The 24,315-nt window shown below is 53.5% G+C and overlaps 1 protein-coding gene across 2 annotated transcripts; it reads right to left on the reverse strand.

Annotated features, from left to right (window-relative positions):
- Positions 1-3,040: 3,040 nt before the first annotated feature.
- Positions 3,041-12,713, reverse strand: Cd40 (CD40 molecule). 2 transcript variants are annotated; one of them, XM_026408329.1, is made up of 9 exons: positions 12,607-12,713; positions 9,710-9,788; positions 9,284-9,409; positions 8,941-9,087; positions 8,553-8,646; positions 5,876-5,937; positions 4,280-4,366; positions 4,151-4,179; positions 3,041-3,684 (listed from the first exon to the last, which is right to left on the reverse strand). In XM_026408329.1, the coding sequence occupies exons 1-9, from the start codon at positions 12,655-12,657 to the stop codon at positions 3,517-3,519; spliced, it is 843 nt and encodes a 280-aa protein (XP_026264114.1). In that variant the 5' UTR covers positions 12,658-12,713; the 3' UTR covers positions 3,041-3,516. The 2 variants fall into 2 exon arrangements, with proteins under 2 accessions (XP_026264114.1, XP_026264113.1); XM_026408328.1 differs by having other exon boundaries at positions 4,268-4,366.
- Between the last annotated feature and the right edge of the window lie 11,602 nt (positions 12,714-24,315).

Here is a 24,315-nt window from a genome sequence, read left to right on the forward strand (position 1 = left end):
AGCCTGCCTGGGGTGTCCTGCCTGACCCGGCTCTGGACCCTCTAGGGCCTCAGTTCCCCAAATGTAAAACAGAAGAGTGAGACAGTGAAACTCCCAGTCTTTCAACCAACCCTTCGTCACGTGTTTCCTGGGTGGTCACTGAGCCTGTTTCTGTAAATTGTGGAATTGGTGACATTTAACTGTTGGGAGATTTCACCTAAAAATCCGGATTCGCAGCAAGGTACAGACTCATTCCTTCGGGTAACGACTGGAAGGAGCGGACAGACGCTTCCCCAAGGACGGCCCTAGTCTCTGCCACACCAGTCCTGGCCCTGCCAGCCTCCCTCCCTCCGGATCCTGGGCGAGTGCCCTCTGGCTCTGGAGATAGCCGCTCTGCGGTGTTTCTCCATGGACCGGGACAGTCACACCGTCGGAATGACCTGTTGGCACCGGTTCCCTCACTCACAGAGGGGCAAAAACCGCGGGCTTTCAAGTGCACCCGGTGAGGTCCAAATCTCAGCCTGAGCTCATCTGTAGAATGGGTATAGGAGGCCACGCCTCCCCGGGCGGTGCTGTCCACTAGGGCAGCTCGGGAGAGGCCCCAGGTGCTCACGCAGCGCGCTCTCCGCAGGAGCGCAGTCCTGTCGCAGGGCGGGGGTCCTGACCTAGGAGGAGGAACACACTAGGGACCTCGTCCGTGTCTGTGAAAGACGGGATGCGCCCTGGGGGATGGACGGAGGAGCGGCTCCGCCCGCGGAGGCAGGACCCCAGCCCCAGCACGGGGCGTGGGCGGAGCCTGCGTCAGCGCAGCCACCTGCGCTCCGGCCGCCAGCGACGCCAGGCCTTCGGACGTTACCTTGGCGCCACCTGCCGGCGGATGCGTGCCTCACAGCCCTCTGCGGCCAGGACCGACCCTGCTCCCTGGGGGGTTGGCCCGCTCCACAGTTCAGAACTGGCAGAACCGTGGGGAACCAAGCAGCCCTTCACGACACATCGGGGGGATGTCCAGACCAGAGAGTCATTTCCCAGAGGCTCCACAGAAAACTCCTGACCAAGTTCCATTAGAATCAGAGCCAGAATTTGCAAGAGCTGCCAGGAGTAACTTCTTCCCTTGGTCGAGACACCGAGACACACCCACTCCCCCCACATGGGCCCAGGCCGTGTGCTGGGAAACCGAACCCGGGAAGCGGTGGTGGAGTGGGGAAGGGACACCAGGAAGGGACCAGCAGAGCGCATGCCCCTAGAGAGCCCAGAAGCTGTGCAGGACACACCTCAGGTTTGTCCCTTCTGAGGGAAGGAATGTGGGTGTTTACCCGTCCCCTCGAACCCCGACTGGCTGAGTGTGTCCGCCAGGTCATCCACTCTCCCGGCCACAGCCTGCCCGGCCTCCGTCACACCAAGAGCATCTTCAAGACCAGGGGTCCCAGGTGCGGCAGTGGGAACCCAGCTGCGTATTCAGCCTGGTGAAGGTCCAGGGGGGTGGCTCTCAAAGTGTGAGCCTCGACCCACCGCAGCACTAACCCCTGGGAAACTGTCAGAAACGCAGATTCCTCATCTCGGTCCCCACTGAGAAGCACTGGAGGTGCCACCGGTATCCCTGGCTTCCCAAGCCTCCCAGGTGCTTCTGGTACCATAGGAGAGGACGCAGCAGGCCCCAACAGCTACAAGTGTCACCACCAGTTCCCAGACAAGGAACCCAGAAAGATCTCATGCAAATAGGTGGCAGGCAGGAGCCTGTTTCTGCCGGCCCCACCACCACGCAGAAGTGAGACCACTAGCATCTGGGCCCTGGGCGGAGGGTGAAGATCAGGATCAAGCCCCCTGCGCCCACTCTGCCACTGAGCTCTGCTTTCCAAACAAGACTCTCCCTCCACCCGGTGCCTCCAAATGGCTCTTGAGGCTCTTCTAGGAAGACTGCCAAGCCAGGTGCCCCTCTCCTGGCTCCCAGCTGCCATCAGAGCCTCCACGGGGACAAGCCCTCTCCATCCCAACCCTCATCAGAACATGTGAGCCAACAGGACACATGGGAGCAGTCCAAAGCCGTTTCTCACTGGGAAGGAAGAGGGGCCCGGGTTCACCCCCACGGGGAGCCTGCCAGGCTCTGCCCAGCCCTCTGCTCTATGCTCCGCTCTTCTTGTCCCTAGCCGTCCCCCTCCCCTCTGCTCCCATTCCATCTGCTGCTCCTCCTGGCTAGGCTCCCCCTCAGTTGGCACAGCAGGAAAAGAGAACAGGAAGGGTTATTTTTATCCTGAGATACTGCTGGGGAGGGAGGGGCACCATCTGACCTAGAGACAGCAGCTCCTGTGACGGGAGACCCAGGACCTCCCTGGAAGGCGCTACAGAGGTAGCTGCAGAGAGCAGGCAGAGCTGGGGGGAGCTCTGGACCAAGGGGGGGGGTGGTCTGAGCTCCCTGTGTGTCCACAGGCAAATGACTGCACCTCTCTGGGCCTCTGTTTTATCTCTGAAAGAGGAGGGAGGCAGACCCTCCTGGCCTCCAAAGGCTTCTGTTTTGTTGTTTTGTTTGGGACCATGAATCAAATGGGAAGAACATCTTGCAAACTTGGATGCCAAACGCAAGCACACTCGGAACCTACCCTGGAGGGGCAGCAGCCTGGGGACATTCTTACTTATCCTCTGAAAATGCCCTCATTCTGTGAGCCTGGCAGCAAATTAAACAGCTCCTGTCACCCAGCACGTCCACCCCCGTTTTTCTTTTTACGTGTTTGATGGGTTTTTTAATTACATAAGCATTATGTGAACTCATTCTCCTTTTGGGAAAAAAAAAAAAAAAAAAGAAGCATCAGGGGAGAGCCAAGCCTTCCCCAGCACAAACATGACCAGGTCTGTGAGTTTGGGTTTCTGGGTGTCCTTCCAGAACCCTGGTTCTACCTACAGATATGATGCATACTGTGTCTATGACTCCCAGTCTCCTCCTGGATCTTGATGCTGTCTGCTGCACACACAGTAGGTGCAGTGTCTGCATGACTGCACTCTGTTCTGTTGTTCCAGGTGTGTCCACTGAAAAGGTCTTTGTGTCTACCCTCCCACAACCTCTTTTGTCTTTCCATCGGACCGTGTTGTGGAGACCCTGCTGTATAAATACAGTGCCATTTTATTTACCAGTCCCTGCTGATGGACAGGGAAGTGGTCTCCAGTCATTCACAACCACATACAAAACAAAAAGCCACAACAGACACACGTGTATAAGCCTCCTGGGCGCGTGGAAGCCACACGACACGTCTCTGGGTGCCAGGCTGCTCCGCTGGGCTGGAGGCTTGGTGGGTGTCACCGTCTCCCCTTGGGCCCCCAGAGTCTTCCCTCCATCTCCAAAAGCAAAGCAAGTTGTGCAACTGGAGGAGCCCAGGTGTGTGGCGGGAGTCCCTGAGGGCGCCGTGGGCTCCTCTGAGTGCAGAGGCCCAGGGGGCTGTGCCTGGTCGGCGTCGTCCCCTTGGCCCCACGCTGTCACCACGGCAGCAGCTCCGGGCTCTCAGCCAGGTGTCCTGGACCCGTGCAGCCGCGTCCCAAGCAGGCGCAGCCTCACTGCCTCTCCTGCACGGCCACGCGACTCTCCTTGCCGTCCTCTTGGGTGACCGGCTGGCAGCCATGTAAGGTCTCCTGCACTGGAGCCGCAGGAGATGGAGCAACATCATCCAGAAAAATAGTCTCCACAGGATCTTGCCCCTGAGCCTTCGGAAGATGGATGGCCTGGGAAGGAAGGTGTGAGGTCACCCCGCAGCCTGTCCCCAGGAAGCAGAGGCCCTCCCCAAGCCCCTTCCCCTTTCCCAGGGGTCAGGGCTGATTCCTTGGGTGTCTCCTGCCCCCTGGTGGCCACACTGAGGGTACCAAGAAGCTTCCAGAGCAAGAGCCAGTGGATTCCAGGAGCTACCGCACTGGGCCCAGCTCCAAGATCCCAAGGCACGTTCCCCTGGGGCGAGCGCCCGACCAGGGGTGCAGGACTTGGCCAGTGGTGCCAGGCTCCATGAGGAGGTCAGCTCTGGAGGTGACAGGCTGGGACTGACTAAGTGGACAGAGGAAGCAAGGCTGGAACGTGGCGGGGGTCGGGGAGCCTCTTCTGCCCCCCACTGACGGCAGTGACAGACCCCGAGTCAGTTTTCCTGCCCCACAGGCAACAAAATCTTTCTTGCCAAAATTCTGTCCCGGGGTGACCTACCTTCTCCATCGGCTTCTTGAGCACTTTCCCTGGAGGAGAGAGAAGGGTGTGAGCCGGGAGGCCGGATCCAGCCACCAGGGACGCGACACCTCCTCCTCCCTCGGCCCCTCCACCCACCTGGGGACTCACGGATGTACAGCGACACCAGGAAGATGGCCAGCAGGAGGACCCCGACGATGGGGATCACCACCAGGGCTCTCGTCCGACTCTGGAAACCTAGAGCAACCAGACCTCAGCAGGCTCCCGCACAGTCCCCCGCCCCCAGGCCCAGGCTGCACCCAACCCTCCACCGTCCGAGCCCGGGACCTCAGAGCCCTCAAACACGGGTCCCTTGAGGAAGCGCGGCTGGCGGGTGTCTTTAGGGTGAGGAGCACACTGTTTTAACGCTTTGAGATACTGGCCAACATTCTTTACTGAGGACATTCGGTGTTAAGAGCCTGGATATCTGGCCTCCTACAAAATGGGGAGATCAGGGCCCCGTGAGCCAGTGTCCCCATCTGACAGCATCAGCTGGAACTGAGCAGCGGCGGGCTCCCCGGCTTCCTGTCACCCTACCCGCTGCCCATCGCCGAGATCCAGGATCATGCGTGTCTGGACCGTTTCTCTTCTTATAGAAAAGGCAAGAGGCAGGTCAAGTGTTTCTTGTTCCTCAGCCTCTATTTTAAGTGGCAAATGAAAGACCAAGAGGCAGGAGCTCTGACACCGAGAGAGAATCAGACACTTCAGACAAGATTTACAGGTGCCCCGGCCGACTCGGGGATCAAGCTAAGTTCTGGTCTGATGCCACGATTTTCAAGTCAGCGGTGGACCCCAAGAGAGCAAACGACGGCCCACGGTTCAGCCACCTGTTTTTTAAATAAAGCTTTATTGGAACCAGGGCCCAGCCGTAGGGGAATGTGAGGAAGGCGGGGTCTTGCGAATGCAGGGTCAGATCCTGCCTTTATTTAAAATTTTGCTATTTTATTTATCACGGATTTTTTGCATTCATTTTGATTTTTATGATATTGCGTCAAGGGGTTGGAGCTATAGCTCAGCGGTAGAGCGCTTGCCTCACACATAAGGCCCTGGGTTCGATTCTCAGCACCACATATAAATGAAAAAAATTAAATAAAGGTCCATCAACAACTAAAAAAACTAATAAAAAAATGTATTGCCTCAAAACGCTTTATCTTGGTTACCACATTGATGGCACTCCCTTGAACACTTGGCTCAGGCCAAGTGCCGCATCACCTCATTCTACGCCCAGCCCTGCCAAGAGGAAGTCGAGTCCGAGAAAAAGCAAAGACGGTGTGTTTTTCTCACCCCTGACCTCCGACCCTCACTAACAGGACCTGCCCAGTCCCTGTAGTTATCTGAATTGGTGATCTGTGCTGTAAGCCAACCTTCTCATTCTAAAATCAAAACTGAGGCCAACAGGGGACAATGTCACTGTGTGCTAGGACCTGAAGTAAGGGGTGGCAGAATCGCATCATGGAGCACCTCCATCGTGCAAGAACCCAGGCCAGGCACCTGCACCAGCCTACTGAGAGAGGCGCACTTGTCCCATTTTACAGATGAAGAAACTGAGGCTCAGAGAGGCTCCCACAGTAAAGGGCAGAGCTGGGATACCACACCCCCAAACTGCCTCCTCCTCTCCCTTTGTCCCCCACTTCCTCCCCGCTGGTGTCTCGGGCCTCAGCCGCCCCTTCAGTCCCCACAGCTGCCAGGGCCCACTCCAGGACTCACCACAGATAGCATCAGTCACGTTGGTCCCTGGCTGGCGCTCCACCAGGTCTTTGGTCTCACAGCTGTGCAGACACATGTGCACACACATATGGGCACGCAGACAGAGAGAGAGAGAGAGAGAGAGAGAGAGAGAGAGAGAGAGGTTAAGTCTCCCAGCCATCAGTATCCAACCCCAGCGGAGGGAAGTCAAGGCAGGCTCACAGAGCTCACACTCCCCACAACAGCCCATCCGGCTTATCCTGGGAAGGACGCAGACTGTTCTTTTGCACCTCACAGGGGCAAAGGAAAGACGCCCGCATGTCTTGAAGGAGTGATGGACAGTGGAGTCAATAGTGAGCGCCAGCCCTGGAATACTGATAAAGTGGGCACCCAGAGGCGGCATCCACAATGGCTGCAGGGGAGAGATGCTGAGCTGAGTTTAAGGAAGGGTTCTCAGCCTTGGCACCAGTGACCTCCTGGCTGGATAATCCCGTGGGGGGGGGCGGTCCTGAGCATGGTAAGACGTTTAGCAGCATCCTTGGGCTCTACCCACTGGATACGAGTAGCTTCCCCTCCCCAGTGGTGACAAAAAGGTGTCCAGACACAGCCCAGGTCCCACAGGGAGCAAATCCGCGCCTGGCTGAGACGCTGTGGTTTAAGAAAGGCTTGCAGAAAAGCTTCCCTGTAGGAGGAGATCTGAGAGGGCCTGAGGATGGGAAGTCTGGAGCCGCCGTGCATTCCAGCCAAGCAGACAGGGCCGAGGGGGGAGACCAGGCAGCTGGCACATGGGGTGGTGCTGGGGAGCCACAGGAAGACAGAGCTGACAGCCAGGCATGAGGGTCTGACTGGATGCAGCTGGGAGAGTCACCAGCATCCAACCACATAACCTACTGAGTTAGCAGCAGCTGACCAGCGGCTCGGAGGGGGGTCAGCAGAAGAGTGGCCAGCCAGGAGGCATGGCGAGAGCCTCCATATGAGATGAGACCTGGTCCCAGGGAGTCCCAGCAGGAGAGGAGACGGGTGGACAGGAAAGGACATTGCAAAGGAAAACCCGCTGAAGGCAGGAGAGAGAGAGCAGCTCGGGACAGAGCGCGTCCTCTGGTCGTGCGGGAGGACTGCTGCAGCGTCTACACACACTCCTGACTGTCTTCCTCTCAGGCTTTGTCAGAGGAAGGTCATTCCATTTCTCAGGGGAGGACAAGGCTCGGAGGGGTGAGCTGCAGGTGGATTGGAGCCCGTGCAGGAGCTCCAGGGCAGCAGCAGGACTCACCGGGAAAGACCAAGGAGCGCCTGCCCCACAGCAGCACAGGCCAGGCCCAGGGGCTGGGGGCTGGGGCTGGGAAAGGCCCCGTCTCTACATTTAAGGAGATGCAGTCCACCGGGAAGGGCAGGCAGGAAGCAGAGCGAATGTGGTGGGCCACAGAAAATAAAAGGGGGGGCTGGGGTGTGCCTCAGCGGTAGGGCACCTGCCTAGCGTGTGCGAGGCCCTGGGTTCCATCCCCAGCCCCACAAACAAAAATAAAGAAAAGGAGAGAGTGTGTGTGCTTATTTATTTGTTTATGCACAGGATCTCTGGAAGGACCCTCAAGAAACAGAGGCTGCCTCCAGGGAGAACTGGGAGGCTGGGGGGAGGGTCATCACCGTGGGCCCCTTGGTACTGTCCGTCCCAGGAGCCCGTGTTACCCGTTTTTTAAAATTAGGTGTAAAAAATTAATGGTGCGCGTGTTTAAGTGTATTCCAGGCAGAAGAGTCTAAGCCAACAGAATGAATCGTGTCCCGGGGGGACTGCAGATGGCACGATGCAGCCTGGCGGGGACAGGAGGTCAGGAAAGGCCACGTAAATGTGGTGCGGAAGAGTCTGCGTTTCCTGTCGGAGGCAGGAGAGCCACCAAGAGCCCTGAAGTGGGGGACAGCATGACCCAGGGGAACTGGGAGCCCACTTTAGCAAGAGGTGGGGGATCCGGGGGGGACAGGGCTCAGTGGTGGAGCACTGCCCAGCATGTGGGGCCAAGTTCAGTCCCCAGCCCTGAAAAATAAGTAAATAAGTCAAAAATGAATAAAAGAGAGAGAGAAGCGGCGAAAGAGGAGACACGAGCGGGGACCAGTGGAGGCGAAGGTATCAGCAGATGACAGCGACGAGGCCAAACTAAAGTGATGGCTCAGGACAGAGCAGGGAGACCCGGGCCAGAGGGACAGGAGCTGGAGGTAAGGAGGGAGTCGCAGGGGGCCAGTATCCAGAGCCACACGCAGCAGGCCCTTTCCTCCAGGGAGGGGAGCCGGCCGCGGGGCCATCTGGACAGAGTTGGAGAAGCCGGCAGGTCACTGCCGAGGAGCGAACAGCAGGACGTTCTGGTCTATCCAGGGGATAGATCCAAACAGGGGACGAGGGAGATGGGAGTTGGGGATCCCAAGAGATGGCCCAGGAAAGGTGGCCGAGTGGTCAGAGAGCCCAGCACACGGCAGGGAGAGCACGGAAGGAGCAGGAAAAGGAGGGGGCAGAAGGGGGCACTGAAGGAGGTTCCCCGCTCCCCAAGAAGGGCGCTTCAAGGAGAGGAAGAGGCCAAGGGTGTCTGTCACTCGGAGAGCAGACAAGAAAACCCTGGAAGCCCCTGGGCTGGCCGTGGGGTCGCGCCGGGGCAGAGGTGGGGAGAGAGATGGAGGCAGGGCCTGGGCGCCCCTGGGTGGGAGTCCTTAATACCTGGTCCAGGGGTGACACTTTTCAAAAGCGGATGACACATTGGAGAAGAAGCCGACGGGGCAGGGTTCACAGACGGTGTCAGAAGTCCCTGTACCTGAGAGCGGTGGGGAGGGGACATGAAACAGCACCGCGGGCTACCTGTCTGGCTCTCAGGGGAGCCAGTGGAGGGCTGCCCCCGACAGTGCAGCCCAGGAGGCCCTGCTGCCTCCCAGGCACCTACCCACGGCAGGAGGCAGGTGGCAGAAGGCCCTGCTCGCTCCAGCGGAAACCCACCTGGTTGAAGTCTCCCTTTCCTCCGCCTCTAGAGCTGGGTGCGCTGCCCACCTCCTGCGATCTGGCCCCCTGCCCCCTCCCCTACCTCCAGAGCCGTCCCCCACAGACCACTCACCAAGCTGCTTGACCCCAAGCCCAGGGCCACACGAGGTGTGTAGGGCACAGCTCTCGCAGGTGCCACCGGTGCAGTGCCGGCCCTCCTCGCAGGCGCAGAGGGTGTCTCTTTCTGCGCTGCCCTCTCTCTCGACCCGGAGCCCGAGATCTGAGCACAGTGGGCAGGGAGGTGGGAACCCGCCCGCCAGGTGGGAGTCCCACTCCTCACGCTGCCGGCTCAGTGTCCTTAGACCCTCTTCCCCCGTGCAGCCTGCCATGACCACCCAGGACCACCCGACTCCAACCAATCAGAACAGGCCCTGGCTACTAGAACCCCACGTGTCCCTTCCCCCGAGCCCACGCACTGGGGTCGCAGTATCTGTGCTCGTGACAGCGTCTGTCTCTGTTCCAGGTGTCGGAGAACTCGCCCTTACTGCAAGGCAGGCACTGGGTGACGGTGAGCTGGGTGCAGTCGTTCACCAGCTTCTCTCCTGGAAGACAGCGGGCAATGGGACAGCGCTGGTCCCCGGGGCCCTGATCTCCACAGGATCGGGCCGGGCTTGCAGGTGGGGGCTTAAAGGTGACCCTTCTGGTGGAGAGATGGAGGAGAGAGGACCCCCAGGTTGGAGTCGGCCGAGGTTTACCAGGCAGAGAGGCAACCAGGACGTTCCAACGGCAGGGCCGGGAAGGCAAGGGTTGCTTCAGAGGCCAGTTTGGCGTTAGTACATGGGCTCTGCATCTGCCACGAAACCGAGAGGCATCCCACAGTCGGACTGAGGGTGGCGTCTCACCTGGTCGGCACTTATCACAGCACTGACTGTTTAGGAGGTACTGGTTTTCTCCGCATTCAGTGGGTGGCTCGGGGTAGACCTAAAAACAAAATCATCTTCAAGTTTCTGCTGTCACCTCCTTGGCAGGAGGGTTGAAAATCAGCCCAGACAGAGGCTAACCCTGATGTGGAGATCCAAAACAGAAAAGGAAGCCTGCACAGAACCACAGAACCGGGTGTTTGTCTTTAACGAAACGGTCAACTGGTCTGAGTTTCAAAGTACCCAGAGAATCATTCTGGCCTTTTACAAAGCAACAGCTCTGGAAACTCAGTATTCTCTGAACTGAACAGACCTGCTTGACTCCTGAGTCTTTCCTCCTCCCAGACTCAACAGGTGGGAGGACTCCCATACCTCCCCGGGAGTCCTGAGGTTGGCTGGCTTCAGAGGACCCCAGTCCTGGGTGGGCTTCAGAGCCTCCCCTCATTCTTCCCACCTCCAAGACCCGCAGGGTTTCTCCCCCCAACTCTGCATTTTGCTCACCTCACCCCTCCCTCACAAGACGAGAGGATTGTGAAGCTGGAAGGACAGAATCTGATTCTTTCATCTTACAGATGGTGAAGTAGATCACCAGAGAGACTGGGTCACTTGCGCCCAGGGTCCCACAGGGGCAGAACCCACAGGTTGCAATATACCTTCTCTCCACCGGCTGTGTTTTACCTGCACCGTTTCTACCATGCACCACCCATGAGACTCATGGCTTCTTACTAATTTAAATACAGTTCTTTTGAACGCAAACCTCATGTCATTGCCGTCAGAGAACCAGTATCACTTCTCATAAATAAAAGGAAACCCTAAAAATAAATTTGACAGAAATAAAACAATGCTATTAAACCCCAGGTGGTTGCTTTACTAGCTAAAGACCCTCTTCCCTAGGATTGCTCTTGGTTTTAGTTAAGAAGGAGGATTAGTAAGCCTCTGAGAGGCTTTACTATATTTTAGCTTCAGAGACTTCTTCCTTGGGGAAAAAAAAAAAGAAGGATTTTTAAAAGAACTATAAAGAGTCTATATTTAGTTCTATATCCATGTGCTCCCTAAAACCATCCCACACTTTGGGAACAGCCAGGGAAAAGAGGATACGTTTGAGAATCAGATAGCTTTAGGCTGTGGATTTTATAATACATACTAGTTATTTTGGTTCTCTTAGCCTCCCTTTCCTGGCTTTCAAGATGGGAGTAATGACACCTGCTGTGCAGGTTGGGCTGAGAAGATGAGAAAGAACACGTGTACATAGCGTTGTGCCTAGCCCATAGTAGGTGCTCATTAAACGGCAGTTTTACTCACCATATATAGATGAGTATCTGCTTGGATGTCCAGTACCCTGGCTAACTGTCTGTCCAGGACCCATTTGATCAGCAGCTGTCACTCAACCTGGGTTGCTGAGAAAACTACTTACAAAAATATGTGTCTTATCCAAAATTGGGAAGGAAATGGGAAAGGCTACCACTCCCAAGCAGAAGCCCCCACCAGTGAACACAGACCTTCCTACCACGCTCCCTGAGCAATGAAATTCCTTGATGCCATCTTCAAACAAAAATTCATATGCAGGTTCTACCGGTATGTACCTATGAGACTTTTGGCAAGACAATTCCCCTTTCAGAACTTCAGTTTGCACGATTTGTATAATGGGGAGTTGAGAAAAGTCGGGTGGAGAAGACACTTAGCATCTTCCTCGGAGCTCCATACACAGGAAGACCTTGATGAATAGCCCCTGCTATTGCCCAGCCCCTACCTGGAGGCCCAATGAAGGGTCAGGGAGCGCACTGCTCTTGAGAAGCCTTGACCACCCCTGCGCTTCCTCCCCACTGTCCACCCTCTCCAGTTCCACCCTCCTGACCTCCCTGCTCCCTAAGAGCCATTGTTTAGACTGAAAATCAAACGGCTTCCCCCTCACAACGTCTTCCCCTGCTGCTGGGTCATTCCTGTCCAGACCTCACTGCAGAATCTGAGAGTCCCTGAAAGTAGGGGGCCGCCAGGGGGGCTGGGATGAGAGGGCCAGGTACTCGGGGAATTCCCAGGCTCCAGAATGAGGAACTACAAAAATACATTTTAAACCAAAAGTGAATCGAGTGTGAGCTTCTGAAAATCCCGGAGACGCGCTTGGTTGGGTCTAGCCCTTCTGGTGCCTGGAGAGTCCCCTGCTGGTCCTCTAACCCTTTCTTGGGTCCCAGGAGCTGTTTCTCTCCCCCAGGGCTCCCCTAGGTCATCTCAGATTCAAGAGGTAGAGGCATACATGGATCCTTCTGGGTTGTCTCTCCGGGATAAGGGGGCGTGTAAAAACACCTTGCCTCCTCCAAAGGTACCTGGTCCTCTGCACCAACCCTTGTTTCCGCCAGATGCCCAGGAAGAAAGCAGCCCCAACTGGCAAGGAAGTGATAACCACGAGGACTGGCCTCTGTCCACAGTGGGAAAAGGCAGGGAAGGGACAGGAAACCCGCCCCTTCCCTTGGCCGGCCTCCTCTCCCGCCCTCGGGATCCCTTCCAGTTCCCGTGGCCCGCCTCGGAGGCGAGCCGGACCCAGCCCTTGGATCGGATGAAAGCCGGGGCTCCCTCCGCCCCAACCCTTCCACGCAGTCTAGGCGGGCAGTGCCCCCATCGGCGCCTTCGGCGGGCCACCCCGGAGCCCCACCCCGCTAGGCGAGGGGCTGCCCACCTCACCTTCAGCCCCGATCGGGGTACCTGGCCCGCCCCCCCACTCCCTCCTGCTCCCCCACTCCCTCCTGCTCCCCAACTCCCTCGGGTCCGCACTCCCGGCCCCTAGGTCAGCTCAGGGGGCCTCTTCCCCGAGGTCTTGCTTCTCCTTCCCTCCCATTCCGCACCCTAAAATCGGAAGCCCGTCGGGTGGGGCGCGGACTACTCACGGAGGTCCAGATGCAGCCCCAGAGCACGCACTGCAGAGGCAGCCGGACCATGGCGAGGCCAGACGCCGACCGCGGGCACCGGTCCTCGTGCGCCGCGTCCAGTAACTCCCCGGCCCAGCCTGTGGCCCCGCCCAGGAAAGGGGCGGGAGTCTTCGAGGACCAATCGCGGCCAGCCGGGGACGGTGCCCCTGGCTACAGACCCTTCAGGGTTTCCCCCAGGACATTCCCAGGAGTCTAATTCCCTCCGGGAGTTTAGGGGCGCTCCTCCCCCGGTAGAGGTGTCCCCAAGGAGAGCCCTTCCTCTCGTCCCCAGGACCCCAAAAGCCACGGAGAGGCGGGCTAGGAGCCAGCTGCGTCCAAGGGAAGAAGGGAGAGGAGGGATCCCAGTGGGTGCTGGGGTCGCCACCAAGACCTCCCCGGTTCTCCCCCGCGCTACCTGTGGGAATCCCGGCAGAACCGAAAGCATCCCCCCCCCCAGGGATAGAGAGACTTGCGGAAGTTCCCCCACCATCATCACCCCCAGAAAACGGGAAGGCCACAGCTGGAGGATGGGAAACAGTTTCAGGGAAACGGGTTTCCCAATCCAGTTTCTCTCTCTTTCAAAGGAAATCCCCTTGCGTGGGCGCAGGCCCCAGCGTCCGCATCCACCCATCCATGCACCCCTGCCTCCAGCTCCTGGAGACAGGCACTTGTGAAACGTGGATCAGCCTTGAAAATGGTAGAAGACCCCAGGCCTCCCTGCGCCTTCTCTTCCCGAGTCCCTTTCCCCCAGCCATTCTGGAACCTATGGCACCAAGGATCACGGGGTTCTGGTCCAGGGAGTGTCACCAAGGATCACGGGGTTCTGGTCCAGGGAGCGTCCCAGACGCGCTGAGTTCCTCCGGGAGCCTCTGTTTTCTCCCCAGGAAACCTGAGTAGCTTGAACCCGGAATGACGCCCTCTAAGCTCTGAGGTTCTGGGCCAGGCTGCACAGATTGGAGACGGGAAGCCAGGGAGCCACTGTCTCCACTCCCCTGGCTTTTGTCGTGAAGGGCACCTTGGCAGCCTTGTGAAACCTCTGTCTATCACCTCTGCCACTGTCCTAATTCAGAAGCTCCTCACCTTTCATCTGGACTGTGCTAACAATCTCACTCATTTGGGGACTACTTGTTGAGCACCTACGACATCCCAGGAGACAATTCCCCCTTCCCTTCCCCACCCCACCCCCCCACACACTGCGGCAAATCCCTGGGTAAACTCCACATCTCATCGGATGGGGCCCTTTCCTGTTTAAGTACCTCTCTGGCTTCCCCCTGTTTCTTTCGGGGTGATCCGAATTGCTTAGCCTGTTGGATCAAACCCTTCCCTGCTCAGTCCCAACCTCTCCAACCATGATCAATTTCTGCTCTGTCCTTCCCGGAACACTGGCTTCAAGCCATGTTCCTCCTGTCCCTGGTTCCCAAATACACAATTACTTTTCCTTACCGTGTTTCTCACCCTGTCTTGTGCCTTCCTTCTGTCCCTTCCCCTTTGTGAAACCCATTTAATGTGGTCTCCTCTTAGGCCTTCCCCAAGTTCCTGAAACCGAGGTGGTACTCCACCCCATCCTGCCTGCCCACATCCCACATCCCACAGCAGTTATGGGGACCAAGTCATGGTCCCTCTGCCTGGTCCCACTTAGTTGTGAACTTCGGAGGGTGGGGCCAGATCTATCCCAGTTCTGGGCACCAAATAGGACTCCAATTTGTCCAATGAATAAAGAAATGAGTGAGCAGGTTCAGAACTTCTGGTCCTCCACAAAAAAGGCGAGGGGGGGGGGGCACAAAGCTACTAACACGGATCTCAAGCTTCAGTGGCCCCTGGATAGAAAGGATGAAAACCAGACAGGAAAAGGCCAGCAACATAGTCAGGACCCTCGGGTCTTCTTTAAAGTCACCAAACATGCCAGGATAATCAGAAGATTAAAATATCATTTCCTTTTTGACCCCCTTTGAAAAAAACCCGCAGTTTTAATTCCTTTGGGAGGGGAGCATTACTGTAATAACTTCAGCCATTACTTATTCCTTATTTGCTTGATTCTGAAATTGGGCCCTTCAGGAAACTGCCTGGGGAAGCAAGTATACAGAATTAAAACGTTAATTATATTATATAAAACATATCATAGCAGCAATTAAAACAGCTTAAATTAATGTGTGAAAGAATAAATAGTAGCCTTCTGGTTGCCCCATGGGGCGCAGGCCAGACAAGATAAAGGAAGATATTTCGGTACATGCGCATCCCGTGGAGACTGCTGGCAGAGAGGCCCAGAGGAGTCTCGCTGGGCTGAGCCGGTGGACTGGAAGGCAGCAAGGAGATGATTTAAGGGAGGTGGCAACAGTCAGTGTCCCATCTCCACCAGATGACCAAGAGGGAAATGGTGAAGGACATTCAAGAGCAGAGAGCCAGGATTTTGGACTCACAGGGGAAACGGCCTTTGTAGGGTGCTCAGGGTGAATGAGTGAGGGGCAGGCCTGGGGGTCATCCTCACGCTGCCAGAGTCTGGAGACCAGGGGGTCTTACCTGATAGGCAAATCCAATGGCTCCTGCTGAGTTTGAAGAAACTTCCCACTTCCTCCCCCTGCCTCTCTCACCAGCCTTCCAGCCTCCCACCTGATGCTCCAGCCTTGCTCCCCAACTGGACCGCAGGGTCATTCCTGCCTGGAAAGTCCTTCCACTCTCCTTCCAGAGCTGGGCTCCAGTGCCCCCCCCTTCAGAAGTCCCCCTGTCAGCCAACCCAGGATGTGAACCCCAGCTCCCCAGGCTCTCTGGGAACCCTGGGGCTGCTTACCTGGGTGAGCCGCCAGCTGCTCCGCCACACTGTACTTCAATTATTCTGTTTATTTGTGGAACCAGTGTATTGAACCGATTCAGCTCCGTGGGGCCTAATAATGAAGCCTTCCCCCTAATCTCTGCCTTCAGCCATGCTACGTTGAATTTCCCTTTCCCATCCCTTAATGACATTTTGGGCAGATTGCATTACTTTTGGATCACTTTCTGTTGTTAAACCTCCATCCTTTGAAGCTTTATTCTCAAACTCAACTTAAATCTCATTTTATCTCTTCTTCTGGCATCCAGGGATTGACCTGAGCCAGGACCCTATCTTCTGGAAGTAAAAAGCAGGGGAGGGGGGAGGCCTGCTGGGAGGTGCACCCCAGCGTCCTCCCCTGGTTGAGTGGGGAGGGCAGGAGGAAAGGGAAACACCTAGGCCCGTGTCCAGCCCCTGCAGGAACCTTCTCTGTTGGCTGAAACTCAGTTGCATCGAGTGGCGAGTGTCATGTATGGCTTCTCAGGGGGCCACCCACTGCATAGTTCTCTGGTCGCCCTAACACCTGAGTCCTGCCCTGCTGGGACCCTCCCGCCCAGCAGTCAGCTGGTGTGGGCGAGCCACAAAAGGTGCTCCAGCCTGGCCCATCGCTACAGTGTCCACCTGACCCACAGGAACACAGGCGTCCTGGCCGCTGCTTTGCAATGCCCCTCTTTCTACTTTTCTTTCCCCCTGCTAAGGTAGGCACAGCCCGCTGCCAAGTAGACTCCCATCAGGGAGCAGCATCCCACCATCCCCTTGGGCGGTCACTCTGAATCTCCAGGAGAGAACTCCCTCCGGCCTCCTTACACACACCCCTTTAGTGGGAGGGAAAGGAATTGCCCCCCAGTTTTCATTCTGTACTCCTCACTAAATCCATGAAATCCTCTCTAGGATTATTATATGAGCAAGGAAGAGAAAATTGGGTTTCTGACTAGTGGATGTGGAGCCAGTTCTGTAAACGCTGGAGGGAAAGTATCTATCTAGGATCCAGGGCACCTAGGGACTGTTGGCTTTGAACATGGGCCCTATTGCCAGTTCCTAAATGACAGGGAGCTCTCTCCCTTGATAACTGTGGACTGGGCCATTCCTCACATCTCCCTTGATTCCTGGCGATGAGGAACAGTGTCACGGTCATCTTCCTGATCTGATGCCCACCCAGAGTCTAGGCACATGCCAGATGCTGGTCAAGTATTTTTTTTTAAGTTAGATTTCTTTTTTTAGATGGACACAATACCTTTATTTATTTATCTTTATGTGGTGCTGAGGATGGAACACAGTGCCTCACACATGCTAGGCGAGTGCTCTACCACTGAGCCCTAGCCCAGCCCCCTGGTCAGGTACTTACTGAGCTAAGAAAGGACCGCAAAGTAGTAAGACAAGCCATGGGTCCATCAGGACCCCTCTGATCCGCCCACCACGGTCCTGGGCAGCTGTCTGTCTCCACCAGATGACCAAATGCCCCAGCTGGGATTCCCAGGCCTAACTATAGACAAAAATCTTTCCCTTTAGCTCAGCAGAGTTGAGTTGGAATTTATCAAAAGGAACTAAGAAACATAGGAAAGAACCCAACCAAAAATTTGGAAAACCCAAACACCTACAAGTAGATGAGTGTGTTGGACAACGTACAGCCTTCCTTTGTCACGTCTGGCTAAAGCTACTTACCGATGGGCTGATTCTGATTCCCAGACAAGCTCTGGTCCTCCGCCTTCTCAGGTTCTCGTGCCTGGCTCTGGTTGAAGCGGGAGGGATCTCAACTCCTCACCACAGCCTCAGGATCCCGAGTGACCCAGTTTCTGCTGACCTCTCTGTCCACTGCCCACTTGCTGCTATCTCCCACCATCCAGCCATCTGGGCTCCCACCTCCGAGCTCTGTGCTCATCCTCCCACTCTTCATCGACCGGTCCTTCGTCCCCACTCGGGTCTGGGCACATGGCATCTCCTCAAGGAGGCCCCATCTGACCACTCATCTCAAGAGAGTTCCCTCCCTTCCAGCCCCCGTCCCCACCGCTGCCCTCTCAGGCGAAGGCAGAGCCTGTGACTCTAACAGAGGAGAACATATCGGAAAGGTGTCCGGCAGATCATGGGGTTGACGGAAGGACTGGGAGCCAGATTCAGGCCAGGACAGCAGGAGGCAGAGCACAGAGAAGACTCTGCTGCCACGGAAATGTGCTGACAACCCTCTCGGTTCTGGCCAGCCCCTGAGATAGCCGCCAATAACCCCTGACTCCAGGTATTCACACCTGGGCCTGGTCCTCTCTCTCTCCTTATGTCAGGGTTGGCCTGTGTCACCCAACAAACCAGCAGGAGTAATGGTCGGTCATGTCCTGCATTCAGGTTATAAAAACCCTGAGACTTCCATCTTAGTTCCTTTCTTCACACACACACACACACACACACACACACACACACACACACACACACACACTCTCTCTTTCCCTCATAGGGCCCTCTGGGGGAGTCGATTGCCTGCCGTGTCCCTCAAGCAGCCTATGCAGAAACCTATGTGACAGGAACTGAAGCTTCTGGCCAGCAGCCACAGAGGAGACCTTGGAAGTGGACCCTCCAGCCCCAGCCAAGTCCCAGATGACTTCAGCCCCAGCAGGTGCCTGGCTTCTGGCCTGTGTGAGACCCTGGCCAGAGTCAACCAACTAAGCTGCTTCTGGAATTCCTCACCCCGGAAACCGTGAGCTAATGGATGTCTGTTTTCTCAGGCCATGGAATTTGGGCTAATTCTTTATACAGTGATAGATAACTAATAAAATCTCCAACTGATCTTGAACTTGGACATCAGTCTTTCAAGCCTCAAAGTCTTGGGGTGCATCTCTTGGCTTGCATCCTACCCTCTGGTGGTCAGAAGGCGGGAAGAACAGTACGTGACTTCCTGGCTTCCTTGGAGGGTCCTCTGACCTTTCCCCTCAAATAAGGACAAACAGACGCTGAGCATCTCGCGGAGCGACTCTCCCCACTGCTTGTCTTCTCTCTTTTCCCCCTTCCTTCTTTACGTCTGGGTGAACCAGGCCCCAAAACTAAAGGGGGAAGCTCCTCTTTGGCCCCATAATGTAGGGAAAATATCCTCACAGGTCAAAAGTCTGGTTACCTTAAAAACAGAAAGATCCATGAGAAGGCAGTTCTTTCAGTGAATTAATGGCAGAAAAAGTTGGGGAATTGGGATCAAATGACATGACTCTGCGTCTTTTCACATAGTCATAGCCCAGTGAATGGTCAAGGCCTCCCCACTTGAGATAGATGATAGATAGATGGATAGATAGATAGATAGATAATAGATAGATGGATAGATAGATAGATGGATAGATAGATAGATAGATAATAGATAGATATCAAACAGACACTTCATTACAAGCCAAAAGATAGTCCACAGTTGTGTCTTGAAATGAAATCAATATTTTCATTTGTACAAAGACCTTTCAGTCCTTACCCATTTGTACCTTTAGATTTTTCTTTCCTAGGGAAAGAAAATCCATCATAGATAGATTTCCTGTTTTATATTTTTCTGTAACATTCTGCTACATGTATTATTTCTGCTTTTGTAAACAGCTCTTTTTTCTTTACCCATTTTTACACTCCACTCTTCTTAATGCCCTTATCCGTCTACATATTTAAGAAGTATTGGTTCATTTCATAAGAAAAGGAATTTTTATCATTTTTTTAGGAAACCAGTTTTCTCATTTAAAAATAAATTGTGGACATAATTTCAAGTCAGCAGACACAGATCTCACACATTCTTTTTTAAATAACTGTGTGGTATTCCCTGGTGTGTCTTGTCACAGTGGATTCTACTGTCCTATTTTGTTCACTTAGGTCACATCTGGGATCTCACAGCTGCAAGGCCTGTCACAACAACATACACCCTACACGTGTGCGGGCACTTGTGCTTTCACATCCACAGGACAGAGTTCTCCAAGAGATGTGTGGATTGGGTAGAGTGTGAAGGCTAAGGGACACTTTCAAATTAAAAAAGAAAAAACAGCTCCCTTGGGAAGTTCACATCTGGGGGGACCTCTACTTTGCGTCCATGGCTAAATACTATCATTCATTTTAATATTTGAAGCTTTGGGTATTATCTTTGGGTGAAAGATACTTTGTTGCTGCTTTAATTTCCATTTTCCCAGTTACCAGGGAAGTTGAGCATCTTATCCAGTGTTTATCAACCATGTGGACCTCCTGTTCTGTGAGCTAATCGTATGCATCCCTAGCCCAATTTTCCATAAAACTGTCCTTTTTTTTCATTATCAGCTTCATTCAATCGTGTATTCGTTCAGCTAATTTTCACTGAGCACTTACTATGTGTCACATGTTAGGGTGATAGCATTGAACTAGAAAACGCCACAACCCTAAAGAGCTCAGGGGCACTCAACCACTGGGCCACATCCCTAGCTCTTTTGTATCTTATTTAGGGACAGCTGCTTAGAGCCTTTGCTGTTGCTGAGGCTGGCTTTGAACTCGAGATCCTCCTGTCTCAGCCTCCCCAGCCACGGGGATGACAGATGTGTGCCACCGTGCCTGGCTGAAGAGCTCTTTCTATAATATGAACTGTTCTGTCTGTCATCCATGTTGGAAAATCAGATTTTTAACTGGACCACAGACACACTCTGGCAGACTGTAATCACTTTGGTTTCAGGTTTTACGATATGAAAATCCTGAGTACTAGGCACCGTTAGCCGTTAAGGCAGAAACTAAGCACACAGTATACTCCCCTGTGCAGTCCCTGTTGGTCCCCCCACCACCAGGTCCTGAATGTGCTCTGTTTATTCCCTACTTGAACCATTTGTGACCTTCTGCCCTGCGACCTTTCATGGCTACAAGACTGGGTTTAGCTTTTGATAGAGGCCTGTGTTCAGGCCCCTGGGAGCAGGCTTCTAGCAACAACAGCAGATAAAGGCCCAGCCCCGACCCGGTAGGTGGGGTGGCTAGGATTCTGGGCTCTGCACTGATTGCCCAGGGTGTGACCTGCTCGCTCCCCCACCTTGGAAGAACTTTCTTCCTCTTTCTCTCACTTCTTCATGCTATCTTTAGCACCTGTGGGGGTCACCTCCCCAAATTACTTGCACTCAAATTCTTGTCTCAGTTTCTGTTTCAGAGAGAATCTGAGACGCTTGGTTTACGCATAAGGAAGTGGCAGCAGAAGGCAGCATGGTTTGGTGGGTAGAGTGTGACCTCTGATGTCAGAGATCTGGGTCCAAAACCTGGCTGCCCTACTAACTGTGGCCTTGAGCATGTCCTTAGCCTCTGCTTTGTAACAGTGGTCCCTTCACCTTCTCAATATAGCCCTCATTGCTCTAAGGTTTTTTGTTTGTTTGTTTGTTTTGGTACCAGGAATTGAACTCAGGGGCACTCGACACTGAGCCACATCCCCAGCCCCATTTTGTATTTTATTTAGAGACAGGGTCTCACTGAGTTGCTTAGCGCCTCGCCATCCCTGAGGCTGGCTTTGAACTCGTGATCCTCCTGCCTCAGCCTCCCGAGCTGCTGGGATGACAGGAGGGCAGCGTTGCACCCAGCCCCTCTAAGGTTCTTTTTTAAATTTTTTTTTCTCTCTTCTCCCCTCTCCCCTTCCCTAACAAGATTCACGAAGCAGTGTTACCTTTTCTTCCCCTAGTTAATTGCTCTTAAACACACCCACTACATGAAGGAGATGCCTGCTGATGATCAGGAAAAGAATATTTCCTAAGTTAACGAGTGAATCCTAACAAGCCATCGGGGTGCCCCAGGACCCCCGTACCAGAGCACACCTGGAATGTAACCCTAGAAGTTCCTCTAGAACCCCCCTGACCCTCATGATCAAGAGAGAGTCACAGCCTTTGGGACAGGAGTCTCCTGTGTCTCTCCTTCACTAACAAAGCAACAAACCTTCTTTTTCCTTTTCTCAAAACCGTGTCCTCATTATTAAATTGGAATTGATCGGCATTGAGGACAGGAACTGAGCTTTTGGTTACAGCTTCTCCTCTGTGAAATAGGCATAAGAGCTCACATATGGTAATTAGAAAGACTAAATTAACAGTTATGTGCTTTTCTCACCATAATAGCTAGTAAAATGAAATCAATCGTTATTAGAAAACTGAGTTCTAAAGAGTACAAGCAGCTCACCTAGGTCACATGGACACCTGGGACTCCTATGTCCCATTTCAGAAAACTCTACTTCTCTGCCTCCCTGTGGCCAGAGATATTACAGTCATAGGGTTCCCCTTGCCCTGGACTTTGAATACTTGTGGTGGATTGGTGGATTGGGGTGCTTATCAGTGCTGTCCAGCAGAACTTTCTGTGATGATGGAAACATTCCATCCAACATGGGAGCCACTGGCTACATGGGCCTTGTGAACACTTGGACTGTGGCCAGTACAACCAGGAAGCAGATTCATTATCGCATTTACTTTTAACAAATGCAAATAGCCGGGCAGGTGGCACAGCCTGTGATCCCAGTGGCTTGGGAGGCTGAGACAGGAGGATCGGGAGTTCGAAGCCAGCCTCAGCAAAAGCGAGGTGCTAAACTGCTCAGTGAGACCCTGTCATAAGTAAAATACTAAATAGGGCTGGGGGTATGGCTCAATGGTCAGTGCCCCTGAGTTCAATCCCGGGGGGGGGGGGGTGTTGGGGACACAAATGTAAACAGCACCTATAGCTAGTTACTGCCACATGAGACAGCTCGGGTCAAAGGACGGGCTGGTGGGCAGTGGGGGAAGAGTCTCGGGTCTCTCCTTTCCCCTCTTCTCTCTTGTCCCCTGTCACAGCTCTCTCCTCTTCCTCCTTTGTATGTGCTGAGTTCCATGGAAGGAAAGAGTCGGGAGTGTGACAGCCTGGTGTTTTCACACGCAGCAAGGTGAAACAAGCTCTCTGTGGCTCCTGAGCTGAAAGACAGCCTAATACCTGCTGTAAATACAGCTGAACAGAGCTCTCTGCAGATGGCTTCCATTGTTCCCTCTTGCGGTTTTCACGAGGAGATAATCCCCAGCTTCTCTGAGCTTCCTTAGTTATAAAACATACCATTACCTCATTTTCATTTCCTTAGATTTACAGGTCACAAGACTACTTTGATCCTTACCAAGTTCATCCTGAATGGTTTCAAAATAATGGTTCTTTCTGTTTCCGCAGCAGCCCAACGCAGAACTTCCTACTTGTGAATTCTTTTATCTCCTGCTTCCTACTTTTGACGCTCTAGTCTAGACATGGGGGCTAATGGAGCTTCCCAAATGCGGGTGTGCATTTCGCCTTCATATGAGGATGCTCCGCACACAGCTCTGCAACTCCACAGCAAAAGCACCAAAAGTAGTGATTTCTTTCCAAATCATCTAATCCTGATGGACAGCTGGACAGGTTTGCCTGAGTCACCTATAGGATCAACCTCCAGCTCCCCCAGGCACTTTTAATTAACTCTGCCAGTAACAGAACATGTGGGCTTTGCAGTTTCCTAGACATGAGTTTGAATCCTGACTGTATCACTTTAAAAGGGGTAAAAAAAAAAAGTTGAGTCTCGGTTTCCTCATCTGTAAAATGGAAGTAAGAGGTACTTGCCTTGCAGAGTCCTGGCAAGGGCTCAGAGGATTTATATGTGGCAGGCACTGTTCTAAGTGTTTGCGAAACATGTGATAGAGTGTTGTATGTGCTTCCTTATTAAGTTGGACTCAGTGGGGCCCAGGGGCACACGTCTGTCGTCCCAATGACTTGGGAGACTGAGGCAGGAGGATAGCAGTTCAAGGCCAGTCCCAGCAACTTAGCAAGGCTCTAAGCAGCTTAGTGAGACCCTGGCTCGAAAAAGGGGTGGGGGGCTAAGGATGTAGCTCAGTGGTAAAGTACTGGGTTCATTTCAACTCTCAGTTCCAAAAACAAAACAAAACAAAAACCAAGTACTTTGCCACTAGTAAACTGCTTTGTGACCTCAGGTAATTTACCTACTCCTCTGAACTTCAGTTTTATCATCTGTAAAATGGGGTAATACCTACTTCTTAGGTCATTGGGAGAATCGAATAAAGGGATATACAGATACGTAGTGTTAGATATAGGTACATCCTCAGCACAGTGTCTGACTCAAAGGAAGTACTCACTGTTTCATACCCTCTGAGGAGAGCTTCTCACTCCAGCCATCGACTACTTTCTTTAGATCAGAATTCCTAAGTGTTTGGTGTGTTGTGGACTCCTGTGACCATCTAGAGAGCATTTTTTTCCCTTGACTCCCAGGGCACTCTACCACCTAGTTATGTCCCCACTCCTTTTTATTTTGAGACAGGGTCTCCCTAAGTTGCTCATTCTGGTCTCTAACTTGTGATCCTCCTACCTCAGCCTCCCAAGTAGCTGGAATCACAGGTGTGCAACACTACATTTGGCCTGTCTAGAGGTTTCTGTGGACACTTATCAGAAAAATATTTGTCATATCATAAAATATTACAAAGAAAACCAACTATATTGAAATGCATTCATCAAACAATTAAGAAAATATGTAATGTAGCACTATATGTGCTTCTTTATTAATGAACTAAATAATAGAATCTAGTGGTAAGTCTAAAGTCCCCCTATTGTCAAAGTAATGACGAATACAAATGGAAATTTGAGATACCTGCAGCAACTGTAATGTGATATGAAACAGAAACATCTGTGGTTTCTTTGGGGGGCAAGGCAGCAGGCCCTGCTAATCTTGCTGTAGTTTGTTACCTACATTTATAATAGAAATGCTTAACCTCAATTAGTAAAAATAAGGACACAGGTTTTCCATCCAAGTTCATGAACCCCAGGTTATAGGCTTCTGCTTTATTTTAGCACCCCTCTATCCTCAGTGGTGTCCAAAGTCGCAGACTAGGAGGTAATGCGCCGAAAAATACCTCGTGTACCATTACATGGCCTCTGGTTGGACGAGAGTCCAATTAAAGGGTACAAGA

This window comes from Urocitellus parryii, chromosome 6, assembly GCF_045843805.1.
Source record: "Urocitellus parryii isolate mUroPar1 chromosome 6, mUroPar1.hap1, whole genome shotgun sequence".
NCBI lineage: Eukaryota > Metazoa > Chordata > Mammalia > Rodentia > Sciuridae > Urocitellus > Urocitellus parryii.

Excerpts from the sequence above, each read along its gene's own strand:
- Cd40 (XM_026408328.1), bottom strand. The coding sequence starts at position 12,657 with ATGGTCCGGCTGCCTCTGCAGTGCGTGCTCTGGGGCTGCATCTGGACC. Across the intron at positions 8,647-8,940 it reads GCTTGGGGTCAAGCAGCTTG|GTACAGGGACTTCTGACACC; the intron begins GTGAGTGGTCTG and ends CACCGCTCTCAG. Across the intron at positions 4,367-5,875 it reads CGTGACTGATGCTATCTGTG|GTTTCCAGAGTCGGACGAGA; the intron begins GTGAGTCCTGGA and ends TGGTTGCTCTAG.